The sequence below is a fragment of the Oryza brachyantha genome, chromosome 3 (assembly GCF_000231095.2).
Source record: "Oryza brachyantha chromosome 3, ObraRS2, whole genome shotgun sequence".
NCBI lineage: Eukaryota > Viridiplantae > Streptophyta > Magnoliopsida > Poales > Poaceae > Oryza > Oryza brachyantha.
This window is the reverse complement of record NC_023165.2, coordinates 1,518,702-1,534,984: the sequence shown is the minus strand read 5'-3', so window position 1 is coordinate 1,534,984 and position 16,283 is coordinate 1,518,702. Positions and strand designations below refer to the sequence as shown.

At 45.0% G+C, this 16,283-nt stretch overlaps 1 protein-coding gene across 1 annotated transcript; it reads right to left on the bottom strand.

Annotated features, from left to right (window-relative positions):
- Positions 1–7,142: 7,142 nt before the first annotated feature.
- On the bottom strand, positions 7,143–11,991 carry LOC102709154 (4-coumarate--CoA ligase-like 4). The gene is made up of 5 exons (XM_006649278.3): positions 10,645–11,991; positions 8,037–8,182; positions 7,858–7,925; positions 7,667–7,769; positions 7,143–7,540 (listed from the first exon to the last, which is right to left on the bottom strand). The coding sequence occupies exons 1-5, from the start codon at positions 11,867–11,869 to the stop codon at positions 7,427–7,429; spliced, it is 1,656 nt and encodes a 551-aa protein (XP_006649341.1). The 5' UTR covers positions 11,870–11,991; the 3' UTR covers positions 7,143–7,426.
- Positions 11,992–16,283: the final 4,292 nt, after the last annotated feature.

The window sequence follows — 16,283 nt, the reverse complement described above, 5'->3', positions numbered from 1 at the left end:
GCCCGCTTGGCCGCTTGCGAGTTGCGCCGATGCGGCGTCGCAAACCGTCTCGACGCTGCGGGGTGGGGGGAGATAGCAGTAGATTTTTGGTCGATCCGCTGCTGAAAATTGTCCAATTTTTCGCGGGGGGGCTTGGGTTGAGTCGTTGAGATACGCGGCCATCTGAAAATGATGACGAGGCAAAGGGGAATGAAAAATCTGAGTCAGATGATAAATCGGAGTACGATTCATTCGTATCGCGTTGGTATACTGCCAGTGTGTCTTGTGTGGTCTTCTACGCTAGTCCCGTAGCTTGGTAGACTGTTCCGTAGAGAGAGTACGGTGGTACTGGCTCGCAGTAACAGTGTGACATGGACTCTTGGGATCAGGACACGGACGAGGACGACGCAGCTTCAGCTAGCAGAGCCGGCGTGTCAATTGGGGAGGAATTAAACATCACAATGATTTTCGGTTCTATTTGTCCTTTTCATGTGTTCGTGCAATTAGTACATGAAGGTTACGTAACGCGATATGAAATCGTTCTATGCTAATCATGGGTGTTTGTATTAACCAGTCACCACAGTTCCCTTCCTTATGTATGCATTTGTGCACATTCAGAATCCCCTGCTTCAGTAGAACGATAATTTGTGAATGGATTTTTTACCATCTCTAAGAAGTGAACTCTTAAAAAGTATCTTAAGCTATTAAAATTTTTAGTCTAAAGTTTTGTAAGGCACACTGTATCTAAAGGGGTTTTTTTATCATCCTTAAAAAGTACATTAAGATACTAAGAATGGTCTTTTTATCATCTTTAAAAAGTACCTCATCGTACCAAGGTACCATATACCTGGTGGTACTTTTTACTTTTTTTAAGGATGGTAAAAAGCTCTACCAAGAATTTAAATACAAATTTTTGGTATCTTAAGTTACCATACTTTTTACACTAAAAAGTGTGGTACCTTAAATACTTTTTCAAAGATGGTAAAAAACTTATCTAAAGATACTAAACTTTTACTTTGATGTACAATATAGGTTAAGATATCAGAATTTTGCATTAAATTTTTGGGTAACTCAAGGTGGTAAAAAAAAGTGAAAACAGTAGCATACATTTCATTTATCTGAGCTCAAGACAAAAGTTGAGTTGCAAAAAAAAATATATCAACATTGAGCACACCTAGCTTTGCTACTGTTGTTGGCTGGTGAGCGTCCCTTGTTGCAGAGCGTTGGATTTATTCCGTTTCTGGTCCTCTCCTGTCGCTCTTCAGCTTCGAACGCTTCTTGATCACTTAAAAAACTACTAGTACAATTAAGAGGGCAGCTTATTGTGTGAGTCACAAAAGGCTTCAAGTCGGCCGTGGATAAACAAACAAATTACTTAATTAATGTAACAGTGTGGCATCTAATTAAAGATTAGAAAGAGCTAGAGTGAGTGGCGCCGTATGGTCTTCGAGTTCGTGCACAATCGCACTACTGAAAAATCGCTAATGTTGGGGGTTGGTGGATGTGTCCAATTATTTCATTTTAGCTGGACCGATCTCTCCTCTTCAGTGACTTCCGGTGAAAATGCGAGAAGAAAAGAAATATCAGGGAGACCCTTCAGGCTCAAGATTGTGAGCAAGGTAGCGATCACCAGCATCATCATCTTGACAGCAGAGTTGACATCTCTCTCGTTGCATCTACGGCTTTGCTGTGTGCCAAACATGGACGTAATTAACGTACCATCACAGTTTAACAGTTTTACTTACAGGTCGTTACGGGATGCTTCATATCTTTGAATGGTGAAAAAAGCTCTGTGCTGCTATAACATGCATATATTCCATAGAGTTAGAAACACAAGTTCACACGTTGACACATGCGACTTGACAAGTCCACAGTAGTACAGTTATCAGCTCGATCTCCTGTGATGTTACGCAGTATGCGTAATATCAGCTGTTGATTTATCACCTACCAGTTTAATCATATTAGTTTTTAAAACTCACGAACTAATCAGTGGAGTAGACAGAATTCATGACCTCCAAGCATGCCTTAAAGGCCTAAACTAGAGCCAATCATGTGTTAATCCAAAAATAATAAAGGAGCCAATAATGTATTCATACGTATCTCGTTGATCAAAACGTTTCTGATAGGATAGCCATATCACTAACACTCGTGGTCACCGTGCATGCACATACACATTTTTCTACAGGAAAGTATAGGACGGATGGCAGAAAGACATGGTAGGAACTAGGAAAAGAAAAGCAAAGCAAAGAAAGAAGCAACCGTCTGATCTCTGAATAATTTAGGGCGTGCGAGAAAAGGGTTCAGACATTCAGAGACAAGCAGACAGTTGAAGGAAACAGTTTTTAGCACGTGGCTATAGGGACACCTTTATATTTGCATGTCTAAATAGTTATAAAAATATGAAAAAATTTGATAAGATATATTAATATAATTTATATCACTCCACAAACATGCAAGTTTAAATTTAACTTCTATAAGTTATAGAAAAAACAAACAAAACTGAAGCTAAGTATATACATATTCATAATTGTTTTGTTATTTTTGCTACAACTTGTAAAAGTTGAATTTAAATTTGCATGTTGGTGGAGTCATATAACTCATATTAAACTATCTTGTTACATTTTTTTCATAATTTTTAATGACTATTTAAATAACATGCAAGTAATGGATGTAAATTACTTCCGACAGTTGAATAGTGCTGCAGAACGAGGCTGAGCTGAGTGGAGTTTCTGGGGATAAGAATGAGCGAAACGGAAGTGGATGCCTTTGCATGATGTGGAGAGAAAGCAAAGCAAAGCCAAGAAAAGATTAGGGCTTATCATGTTCGTACGGCAAGCACCACCTTCCGCCGCCGGTGCGGTCAGATGCGCTGCCACGCCACAAGACCACAAGGGTGATTGACTAGCTGAAAATTCGCTCGATTGTGCTCTATATATCAAATCATAAATATAAATATAAATATGAATGCATGCTGATCATTTATGGCCCCTCTGATAGGTCGACGTTTCTCGATGGATAATGCCGAGTGTTAATTTTGTTCAAGTGCGTGCCACATTTTTTTAGTTCTTATTTTGTAGGCCACATAATTGGAAGAGTGCAGAAAGGGACTTGGGAGCTAGATAGGCTGCTCATGAGTCATGACAGTATAATTTCGTCCACTACGGAAAGAAAGGTCTTAATTCCAAAGAGGAACTCAAGTCTTAGTTTTGTGCAATGCTAAAATTCATATGTTTTTTCTTCATTTCAAATATAAGGCAGCAATGGCATGCACGTTTGATGTCTCCGGTGTCCAAGGATCATGGTTGCTCAATGGAGTGATGCAACTCAATCAGCAATTGACAAACGCTAACAACTCCAATGACTGATTGGCGTACAGTTTATTAATGTAATCGAGTTAGCTACAGTAAAGAACAGTTCGGTTACGTCCGTTGTGATATAACTAGTACGCTCTGGTCGGTGTTTCTAAAAATTAATTTGTCCATACAAAACGTCACGAATCGCAGCATACAAAAATAAGATTTGTCCTTTTAATCACAACCATGATGATGCCACGGAACTGCTCCACTTGAGTCTAAAAATTTGATCATCACAGCGTCGCCCCCCGTCCACTATTCCATTCCATCCCGTCCCTTGTTGAACAGCCGTGCACGGATGCAGCCAGGCATGCATGCACGCGCCTCTGTTATGGGGTAAGGGGCAGCAGCAGCAGCAGCTAAGCTGTCAATTTGTCACGGAATTTGCAGCGCGCTGGCCCGTGACACAAGCGAACAAGGGGCGCCAGATGACCAGGCCGGCCAGCGGCGACCGCCGATGGCTCAGCCAGCAAATCAAGCACCAAGGTAGCGCGCGCGAGCGACCCGTCCGGCTAATCATGGGCCTCCCCGCTTCCGCGCACCTCGCTCTCGCCGATCCCGACCGGCTACCGTGCAGGTGCAGGCCAAACTTCCCCGTAGCACGAGGGGCGCGCGGCGTCGTGGATGAGGCCGACACGAGGAGTGATGGCGAGGAGGATTCGCTGTGAAATGTGCGTGGTTGTACGGGCGAAACGGGCCGTGGGAGTGGGATGGCTGCTTGCTGTTGCTGATACCGCAGCACGGGCGGTTTCGCCTCGCGGACTCCGGAGGTCGTGACGCGGATGCGCGCGTCGGGTGAGGCGAACGCAACGCAAGCACGAGGATACGGCGGGTTTTCTCCGGTATTTTCCGTGGAATCTGCGTGGTTGCAGTGTTGTGGCATGGCACAGGCGCTCAACGTGGGGATATGGTTGTTGGCTTGGTTGCGCAGATACCCAAACACGTACGTGGCGTCCTCCTACCTCCGCCGCGGGCCCGCGGCCGCAGTTTCTTCAGCCTTCCGCCCGGGCCCGCGGCCGCAGTTTCTTCAGCCTTCCGCCCGGTTTCGAGCGCTGTTCGTTGCCGGTGATTTCGCACATGGCAAATTGTATAAAGTCGCTTAAATGCAGTTCTCTCTCGGTACTGTACTGTCTTCACCAAGCACCAGGTCATTAGTTATTACACTGTTAATCAGAGTACAAGAGGTCTTACACTACAACGCCCGACATTGTCAGCTGTGTATATACCTTCCTCTTCTGTCTTCCAAATAGATCGCAGTAGCATTGAAATATAGTCCTATCGAATGTCCAGTAGTAAGGCTGTGGGTTTCATCTCAGCTTATTTTGGACATATTTAGAGAGGTTATAGATTCTAAGAAGCAGTTGTTTGGTAGCCAGCTTCTAATAATTTGGAAAAGCTCTGAAACCCAGTTTCTCCAGATTCTAGATTCTTAGGCCATGTTTATTTCTACTCAAGATTATTATGATCTAAATTATTAGAAATAATCTAAAACAAATGGATGGATTTGTGATAGCTTATTATAATCTATAAGCTAGATTACTATAATCTAATAAGCACCTTCATAGATGTTTTTTTTCATATTATTGGTTGGCTAAAGACCCAATACCTTTTGATATTTCGAAGTAATTACGTACATTGTCACCGCTTACCCCAAAATAATTGAGGACATTCCAGACTTAATTCATACAGACCCAGTAATTTAGCTTATCCAATAATTTGGTAAACAAACAGATTATAACTTATTCTCCTCCAGCTTATTATAATCCAGCTTATAATAATCTAGCTTAATAATCTAGTTTAATAATCTAGCTTACAATAATCCTAAGTAGGGAGAAGCTGTGGACCGTTTGAGACAGTTTGTGATAGAAGTTCTATCAGAAGCCCCCAAATAGATTTTTTTTATTTTTTTCTTGACTTTTACGCACATATTTTAAAAAATTCTTATACATAAGTTTGTTATTTTATTTTATTTTACTAAGATAAAATTTTAACTTTGTATTCAAGTATATCATTGAATAGATATAACAGAGAATCTTTGTAACTTTCGTCTTAACACAAAGCCAAGTTACGCCTTCACCGCCTCGCTGGTTCGTTGCACCGAGAGCTAATTGTACTCAGCGCACACCTGTGTCGAGTTTGATCCCCACTCCATCTCCATGATCGGACGAAATCTTAACGGGCTGACTGATCAACGATTCGATTTACACCTCTATCTTTTACCTTTTCACTTATGCTTATGCTTGTATACTAAAATCTAAATTTTTAAACTTAATTTTAGAGCTAATTTTGAGGATTTTACTAAAGTTTATTTTTTATGCTTTGCTTTTAGATCACTAAAAATACATATATAAATTTATTTATATAAAATATTTTTTGTTTACAAATATAGTTTGAATCGCCCGTTCCTTATTGTCTTGTTTGTCTCTGTAACCGAATCCGATCATGTATCTCTCCCAGCTTTAATGCTTTTATCAAGTCATTTTCCTCTCTGTTCCAAAGGTTGATCGGCGTCGACATCCTAGAGGCCGCTTTAACCGCCTCTCTAGAAGAGAACCATCCCAATCAATTTCTCCTTTCTTTTGGTCGGAGAATGGGAACGAAGAAAGGCTAAAAAGCAGCAGCCACGCGTGCGATATATGCTCAGCCCATCATGCTCTGTAACGCGAAGAATGTTTGGGCCATGGGATTTGCTTGACTGGATGTCTGGATCTATTCAGTGTACTCTGTACTGCATTGTTGATATGGATTATTTGTGCCACGCATATGAAATTACTATTTCTCAAAAAAAAAAACTTTCTTAAATGCTAGTATTTCCCAAAAAAAATTATTCTGCTATATTTTTAGTTCTATTGTTACCCAGATCTGCAACATATTTCTTATTTTCTACTCCCTCCGACCCTAAATTTTTGACGTCATTTACTTTTTTATACATGTTTGACTATTCGTCTTATTTAAAAATTTACATAATTATTAATTGTTTTTATATCATTTCATTTATTGTTAAATATATACTTTATGCATATATGTAGCTTTACATATTTTTTTAAAAATAAATAAAACGAATAGTCAAACGTATATAAAAATGTCAACGGCGTCAAACATTTAGTCATGATGGAGTGAGTATAATTAAGTAGATAGTCCATCAGTTTTCATCCACGAATAATCTATTTAGAACGTGGAGTCTATTACTTTCTTGCTTACTACCTCAGAGCCTCACTCTGATGTTCTTTCTTTCTTTTTTCCGTTTTGGCATTTCTGACGGCCAAATCAAATGTAGGCAGCTGTGTCGACCACCTACCATAACACTTATCTTTATCTGTACTATTTTCAAGTGAATATGGGCCATCAGTGGACTAACGGTCGATTTGTTGGCAATAGCAAAACTCATGGGTTATTGCTAGGCTGTTTTAATAACGATACATTTATAAATAAAAAATAATATATAAATAAAACATTTATATATATATTCTTAGTAATAAAAAACAAAGACTATAAAATAAAGTATGGTTTAAAAAAATCATAAAATTAATTTTAAATTTAAGATTAAAAAATTAAATTTTAGCTTATAAACGTAAGCTAAAGATAATGGTGTCAATCAAGTTGTGTGGACACTTCCAGACTAGGACAAAGAGACCAATCCACCGCACACAACGCAACGGAATTGTGTATGCAGAAGATATTGCTAAACCTCAGCATCGCTGTCCTAATCAAAATGTCTGACTCAAACTATCCCGAAATAAAGCCGTCCTTATATGCCATTACAGGCTGGAGGCCCATCAGAGCAAAGAAAGCTAGTGGATATCAGACCCAAAACAAGCATTGGGTTTGGGGCACAGGGGCAGACCGCAGGCATCAGGCATTGGCCAGGCGGCCAGCTGCTCTCATTGGGCCAGGGATGACCTCGAACTCGAAGCCTCGAACCCAGAAACATTTTTTATTCGATTATTCAGGAATGGTGTTACTCTACCAGATCATACATAGAAGAAATGTACATGACTGATGATATCTTCAGTTACAACTTAGAAATACCCACCAATATTGAAAACGAGGGTATACGATAGCCATTACTAGATATTGATTGGCAGTTTGGCACTTCATAGTTTGGATGTGGCAAGCTTGATAAGATCCTTCCTCAGTATCTTGCCGGATGCATTCTTGGGAATGTCCTTCACAAACGCCACCTTTCTAACCTTCTTGTAAGGCGCAACCTGCGTACATTATATAGCAGCAGTTCAGAGAAATTGCTGGAATGTGTAAGCTGAATCTCCCATCAACAGTGAACACGATGTTTCATTTCAATTTTTATTTGGATGCGACAATCGCGTCAAGCTAACCTGTTTTGCTACAAACTCCATCACCTCGCGCTCTGACAAGTTGCTTCCTTTCTTTCTTACGACATATGCCATTGGAAACTGGCCGACCTCCCTATCAGGAAACCTGCAAAATGGACCAAACCATTGAGAGCCTACCACAACTACTAGTAGTATTTCTGTAGAAGTGACGAGCGACATCTACAGAAGCTTACGGTATAACGGCGACATCCGTAATCTCTTGGTGTGTCAACAAAAGAGCTTCAAGTTCTGCCGGAGGCACCTATTGATACACAAGTTGAATTCAGAGTTACAGACATGAGAAAAGGCATACTCTAGAAGTCTTTTAGGAAAGATATATAACAGATCAGACACACCACCCAATGATCTTTACCTGATATCCTTTGTATTTGATCAACTCCTTCAGGCGGTCAACAACGAAGAGATATCCATCCTCATCAATGTAGCAGAGATCACCAGTCTTAAGCCATCCGTCTGGTGTCAGTGTTGACTGTGTTGCCTCTGTGTTCTTGAAGTAGCCTGAAGAGACAATGTTTGCAACTTTGAGTTACACCTTTATCTATAGCAGGAAAATATAAGAAGTATCAATTTCGGCTCCAAACTTTAGCTTGATAAAGGTACGTCTATAAATGCCTGAACCGCATAACACCTCTATCCCAAAATATAGGGGATTCTAGCTATACATCTGGACAAGTATTATTCTTTTACTGCAACTTTTGTTCGTTCTGGATCCATGGAAATTCATCTTATAGGTTTTACACTAGAAAATATGGTATTTGCAGATACCTCAATTAATATACTAGGGGAACCCTTTTGCCTCCTTTCAGAAAAGTAACGAAAGAATAGAGATACACTAAAATACGTTGTGATGAACTAAGATGGTCCATGTCATACACTAAAATACGTTGAGATGAACTAAGATGATCCATGCCCTCCTAGGAATGGCAATGGGGCCCCGTTACCCGTCTCCCCACGGGGAATACTCCTATTAGGGGACGGGGATGGTATAAATTTTGTCTCCATGGAGGATTAAATGGAGGCAAAAGAGTTCCCGTCGGGTCTGACGGGTTCGGGTATGGTTAACCATCCCCCGAACCCGCTACCCATGGAGACCCGGAAATATGTATGCGCACATGGCCTGGCCCATATGGCCCATAAAATTCAGGCTAAGTATATAAGAAAAATAAAACCCTAGCTCATCCAATCTCTGACTCTCCCGTTCTCCAGTTCCACTCAGTAGCCGCCGCCGCCCCTTGGAGGCTTGGACACCGACGCCGCCGGCCCCAGCACGCCGAGTCGCCGACGCCACCGGCCACGAGGGGCTCCTCCTCCCTGATGACGACGACCTCTTCGCCGCTGCTTTTCTGGGAGAAGGGGAGCAGGAGAGCAAGGTATACCTAGGTTTTGGCGGCAGGAAGAAGGGCGAGGTCGTGGCGTGGGGCATCGACAAGTGGAGGCGCGCGCAGTACGCTAAGAAGGCACCCAGGATGGTCACCGCCGGCGGCGCTAGGGTCAGCCCCTGCCCTATCCAGGAGCCGTGCTGAGCGACTGCCGCGCGCATCAAAACCATCCATCCACCCCATCTTGACACACAAGCTGAAAAAAATTAGGCAAAAAAAGGTTTTTCTCTCTCTTTGGTCATGTCTGGTTGTGTTGCTGTCTTTTTGATGAGTTAATGAGTGATCATGCAAACTGGGAATTGCGTTCATGTATAATTAATTCTTTTGTTGCTGTCTTGTTGATGGGGTGAACTTCTATAGCTGGAATTGCTATCCTGTTGATGGGTTGCTGTCTTGTTCACGGGGATGGAGGCTCCACGGGGAAAAATTCCCCGCACGGGTATGGTGATGGGGAAAGATGTTGCCCCGTTGCATTTCACGGGGATGGGGACGGGGAAAATTCTCCTCCGCGGGGACGGGTCTGGTTGTGTAACCCCCGACGGGGAATTCCCCGTTGCCATCCCTATGCCCTCCCCATTGAACCTATTAATGTTCATATAGATGATGTGAAAAATGTATCTGACTTGAGATAATGAGACTGATCTCAGGTGTTCCCATTGATATTGATAAAACCATGAGAGCACAGCTACAATCTGTGTAATTTAAAGTGTGCTACCGCCACATTTTCCCCCCTATCAATGGAAAAAAGTTAACTCATGGATGCCAAATGCACGTCACAATTTAAAGTGTACTACCGCCACATTTTCTTTCACAAGTCAGTTCATGGTTACACAATACCACAGAAACCTGATATTCCACACAATGAACATAATTCTGCATCTCGCTGAACCAATCTACCTGCAAAGGTTTCTTAGTACTAGAAGAGGGTGAAGCTACTTTGCCGAACTATACTGTATAAATCAGTGATGTATTATCTGTCATTATATTAGTGTTATTAAAGTCATTGACATATATGTTCTACTCTCTTATAGGTCCACATGTCAGGGATCCCTTAGGATTATAATAGTTTAGCTACGCATCGTGCACATTATAGCCTAAGCCTACAGATAATCAGACGTAAACGATGAAATCACATATGCATTATACATCTCGATTCCCCACCCTAATTTGTATTCTCAGTAAAAACTAGAGCCGGATTGATATAGTAAACGGAATGCAATTTATTATTCTTAAAAAGTAACTTGAGGTACCAAAATTTACGCTTAAATTTTGATACTCGAAATATAAAATAACTAAAGCTACTAAATTTTATAATAAAAAATACGGTACCTTCCAACGCTTGCTCATAAATTAAAACAAAGGCATGAGGACTGGCATCTACCGTATGACCTTAACTCCTTAAGACCAAACAACACTCAGACAGCATTACAACAAGCTTATTATAGTGCAGAACACGTTTAGTACGTTTATACTAAGTGATCCACTAATTAGATATTTTTTCCACCATGCACCTTGCGAATCAAAGAAAAATGCTGGCAGACTGGAAAGGTCTAAATTAAATGTAAATAATGTTCATCAAACCTTTCATGACGTATGGTCCACGGATCCAGAGCTCGCCGGTGCGGTTTACCGGCAGCGCCTCGCCGGAATCTGGGTCGACAATCTTAGCCTCGGTATTGGGAGATAGAAGCCCGGCCGTCCCGTACCGGCGGCTCTCCTCGGCCGAGTCCGTGGATGCGCCGATGGCGGTGCTCTCTGTCAGTCCGTACCCCTGCAGGATCTCCACCTGCGGATACTTCTCCCTGAACCCTTCGATCAGCTCCTTACCCAGCGGCGCGCCACCGGAGAGTACCTTGCGCAGTTGCCCGAGCGGAAGAGGCTTCGGGTGCGCCACCATGGCGACAAGGATCGGCGGCACAAGCGGAAGGTAGGTCACCCCGTAGGCATTGATCGAGCGCAACATCTCCGGGAGCTCATACTTGGAGAGCACGACCACCGTGGCGCCGCAACCGAGCAGCCCCGTGGCAAAGGCGACGAGGCCGTAGACGTGGAACATGGGCACCGTGCAGAGGAAGGTCTCCGTCTTGTCCGAGTCCTCGAGGCGGAAGCGCGTCATGACGATCTGGACCATGGAGATGAGGCTCCGGTGCGTGGCGACGACGCCCTTGCTGGGCCCCGTCGTCCCCGAGGAGTAGAGCAGCGTGGCCGGGTCGTCCTGCGTGACGCGGTCCTTGCGGCGCCCCGGATCGGGCGTCGTGGCGGAGATCTCCTCGATGGTGGCAACGATCCGCGGGTCGGAGCTGTCGCCGGGGAGGCGGGTGGATTCCAGGAGGACGACGCGGAGGTCGTGGGCACGCGGGAGCTTGGGGAGGAGCTCGCGGGTGGTGAAGGCGAGGACGGGGCGGGCATCGGCGACCTGCTTGGCGATCTCGGCGGGGGTATTGAGCGGGTTGGCGGTGGTGATGACGGCGCCAAGGGACATGGCGGCGAGGGCGGCGACGGGGAAATGGACGGAGTTAGGGGAGAGGATGAGCGCAACGTGGCCCTTGCGGAGGGAGACAGGTGGCGCGGCGAGGGCGGAGGCCACCCCGGCCACGGCGCGCCAGAGCTCGGTGAAGGTGATCCGGCGCCCACTCGCGGCGTCGATGAGCGCGACGACGCCCGAGTGGCGGCGCGAGGCGAGGAAGCTGACCACGTCAATCTCCGGATCGGCGGGGAGCGGCACATCGGCGCGCTTGCTCCGGAAGGTGCGGGTGGCGGCGCAGTAGCCGCTGAGCGCGTCCACCTCCGTCTCCGAGCGCACCATCGCGATGGGAGCACCAGAGTCGCCGCCCCTTGCTCCGAGTCTCACCTGCGGCTGCGCCCCCCGATCTCTCTCACTCCCTCGCGCGTCGGTTGCGGTGTCGCGCCGCGGTTGTGGAATGTGGCTGGCTGCGGCCTGCGAGTGCGGGGGTGGGTCTGATGACTTGTAGGTTGTAGCCATACCTGTGGCAGGTGGATCGCCCGGACTGTCGGCGTCGTCATCGTCACGTGGGGATCGTGCGGCATGTGGGAAAAAAAATGTGCGCAAAGACGGTGGACTCAGAACGGGCGGGCTCACCCGCACGCGTGGACCACCCTGTCGTCTCGACGAACGGGTCAGTGCTTCACGGAATCACGGCGACGGAGGCATTGAGAAGCAGTGAAGCACTAGTGCGTTTGGACAGACGAACGATCGTTTTGCTCGAAGCGTATTGCCCTCGAGATTTGGTTCCGTCTAACAAAACCACCGGTGAAAAACAATTTGATAACTCGAGTTGCTTTTTTTTTTCACCAAAGCAAATCTCCTAACAAAAAGTAAAAAAAAGAGTTTTTTATCAACCTTAAAAAATACCTCAAGTAAAAAGTGTGATACCTTGAGGTACTAAAAATTTGTACTAAAATTGTTGGTACCTTGAGGTACTTGAGGATGGTAAAAAAGCCCAACAAAAAATACCTTGAGATATTAGTATCTCGTGATATCAAATCACTGATCGTTGGGTCTAACAATGTACATCATACTCAGCTAGATTTAATGAAGAAAAACGATTTGGTATCTCGAGATACCAGTACCTCGAGATATTTTTGTTAGACCAGAGCAAATCTTATTGCCCTAAGGCCACCTCTAACAATAGAGAAAACAATTTCTCCAATGGTCTAGCTCTCTTATCAAATAGCTCATAATACAAATGACCCTACTATTCATTCTCACTTGACATTAAAATATATGCAAGCGACTGTCTCTTTATTAAGAGATATCTTTTATTCTTTTATTAAAAAATTATATAGTATATTTTATAGATAGTTTATAAATATCCATCGGAGAAGACCTAATAACGGGCCGCCGATTCAGTCGCGACGTGTAGTATGTGCCAGCGACCATAAATGGTTGGCCGTTGGGTGCGGCGGCGCCTCCAGTGCTGACGTTCAGTACCAGAAGTGGCGATTGAGTGGTGGGTGTCGTGTGTTTCTGCCTTTCCCCGCTTTCCAGTCTGCCGAATCGTTGTCGAGAAAGGCAGATTGGGCGTGCACCAGTGGCTTACAGTGCAGGTAGCCCAAGCAAATCTGAGAGAACGGACTCGAAGGCATTTCATCCACAGTGCGCGCGTCCTCAGCCCAGTTCCCCCGGATGGCAAATGACGGCCCTGTCCCTAGCAGGGGTATAGGCCCAAGGAGTCGCATTTGAGCCTCCCATACCGAGCGCTTCACCTCCCTCTTCTTGGAGAAGCCGTAGCGTCGGGTGGGCGATTTGTTTCAGGCGGCCGGCGACGAGGGCTCGATGAAGCTGCGCAGCGGGAAGCGGACGGCTAGCCGTGAGGTCAAGCTGGAGGGTAAAGATCGAGCCCGGCGTCGGGACTTCGGCGGGCGGGAGTCGACGTGGCTTTGCGGCGGCTGTGCGCGCGGCGAGGCGGGGACCGTCGCCGTCGTCATCGGAAGGGCCACCGTCGCGCTATCGGCGGGACGAATCGTCGACGGAATCGTATGCTGAGGTAACAGCCTCCGATTTGTCCGGTCCGGATTCGTCGTCCCCAGGGGGTAGCTCGGATTCGTCCAGCATTCTTGTCTGGACCGAACTGAGGAGGCGCACGCTGGTGGGCGGCCGACGACCACCGCCAGACCACGGCGTCGGGGCAGCGTCGCCATAGGGCAGGGATGGCGGAGGTTACTCGAGGAGATGCGTCCGAGGAGGAAGGGCAAATGCCGGCAGACGGAATGGTTCCTGACGCCGGCGACACCGAGATTGAGGTATTGAGTGCACTGTTTGCTGAATCTTGATAGATTGCATTTCGGTGAAAATTAGTGTGCAGTGTTAAACTAAGTACTAAAATTTAGATTTTTCATGATTTGGAATCAGGTGGCATGATTGAGTATTGATTTTTAGCAAAATCGTTACATGGAGCAGCATTATTTATTTTCTTGTTTTAGCTTCAGTGTGATATCCATTTTGCAATGGTAATGGATAAGAACGGTGCAGGCTATGTGCTGTTTGTGGTCAGTGTTGTAGAAGAAATGCTGACCAAATTGCTGTTAATGGTAGGGAATGCAGGAATTTTTGAAGTTCTGATTCTGTTTCGTAGTAAACTGTGCGTTGGACTTAATACAGGTTAATCAGGCTACTCCAGCGCTGGCGTCGCACGACCTAATCCCTCATCACAACCCTGAGGTCCAGGTCCTGACCGAGCAGCTCATTAGGACACGCGAGGAGATGAAGATGCAGGGCAGAATTGCAGCGTGTGCCATCGGCATTCTTGCAGTCGTTTGCGTCGTGGTGGTCTGGTTCATCTAAGTTTAGGTTGCGGTGAGGCCTTTGGAGTGAATGGGTTGTTGGACATCACTTGTGCCTATCTGCCATGTCTGTACATATTATAGCTCGGTTTGGGTTAGTAGTTGCCCAATGGCTGGTAGTTAAGTTCTCTGCTAATGCAAGATGATGGTGCTTGTTTTTGGTTACTTTTGTAGCAGCAAACTGGTGGATGACTGCTCCTAATTATCGCAACCTAATTATATAAAAGCTTGTGTGCATGTGTGTGATATCCTTGCCATTTTGTTTCATGCAGTGCCAACTTTGCCGCAATGTGACAGGAGTTGGCTATCTTTCTGCCAACCAAGTTCACCGTGCAAATATAGCAAACGCGAGCTTTATTTATAGGCAAGGCTCAAGCGCCGCTATTTATTTATTTACAATTCAGATTCAATTGATATGAATCCATTATTAGAGTCTAAATATATGACAACAACTACATTAACATTCTAAAAGTAATGTAACTGAAAGTAAAAATACAAGTTAATTGGTAACATACCCATTGATTTTAAGATGTTTTCTTGATGGATTAATTATCGTCGGAATTACCCCACATTTGCCATACATGCTCCACCAGATCTTGTTTGAGCATGTTGTGCCTTGCACGGTCGTGCACCTGGGCGTCTCTTGCAACAAGTTCGACAAACGCCGGTGGGGCGATCCATAGGTATACTCCGGTGCATCCACCTTAAAATCATCAGGCTCGTCTTCCACGGGCCATAGCTCCCTTTCATCCTCCACGATCATATTATGCATTGTAATGCATGCCATCATAACATTGCCAATATCTGCTTGCTCCCATAAGTGAGTTGGGACAGCCACAGCCTTCAACCGTGCTTTTAGGATACCAAACGCGCGTTCCACGTCTTTCCGGTACCCTTCTTGGTACGCTGCAAAAAGCTTGTGTTTTTTAATTTGAGGTAGCCGAATTGTATTCATAAGAGTCGCCCATTCAGGATATATCCCATCGACAAGGTAATAGCTCAAGTTGTAATGATTGCCATTCACAGTATACATGACCCTTGTGGATCTTCCAGAAACAACGTCGGCGAAAACCGGTGAGTGATTGAGGACATTGATGTCGTTGTTAGAACCGGCAACACCGAAGAAAGCATGCCATATCCACAAATCATACGACGCCATTGCTTCAAGAATGAGTGTAGCAGCCCCATAGTCTCCCCTTGTGTACATCCCTTTCCAACTGTTCGGACAGTTCTTCCACTTCCAATGTATGCAGTCAATGCTACCTAACATTCTTGGAAAACCTCTTGCCTCGGTTTTTTGGAGTAAGTTTTGAACATCGTCGACATTGGGTCTCCTCAAATATTCTCTACCAAATATCTGTATTACTCCCTCACAGAACTTATTGAGTGATTCTGCAGCTGTTGTAGCACCAATCCGAACATACTCATCCACTTGATCCGCCAGGACAGCGTATGCAAGCATCCTCATAACAGTCGTACACTTCTGAATTGGCGAGAGTCCCAAGCGACCGAGAGCATCCGTCCGATATGTAAAATACGGCAACCATTCACCAAGTGCATTCACAATCCTGAGAAAAAGAGACTTATTCATTCGGTAGCGCCGTCTAAATAGTTGGTCATTGTACACCGGATTTTCAGAGAAATAGTCTGCCCAAATCCGTGCATGCCCTCCCTCCCGATCCCGGCGAATGTACTTCCTACTACATCCTGGACGCCTGGAGGTGGACGGATTCAGCACATTTGAAAAATTCGTTGCAACTTGGGATACTGCTTGACTAAAATATTGTTGTTGGGCGATGTAATCTTCCATTGTAAAACCTTCATTGTCGTCTTCATTAACGTCGCCTTCCGACGAGGAAGAAGACATAGCAAGACAGAGTGCGTAGAGTAAATGGCAGGACAGAGGAAATGGAGGG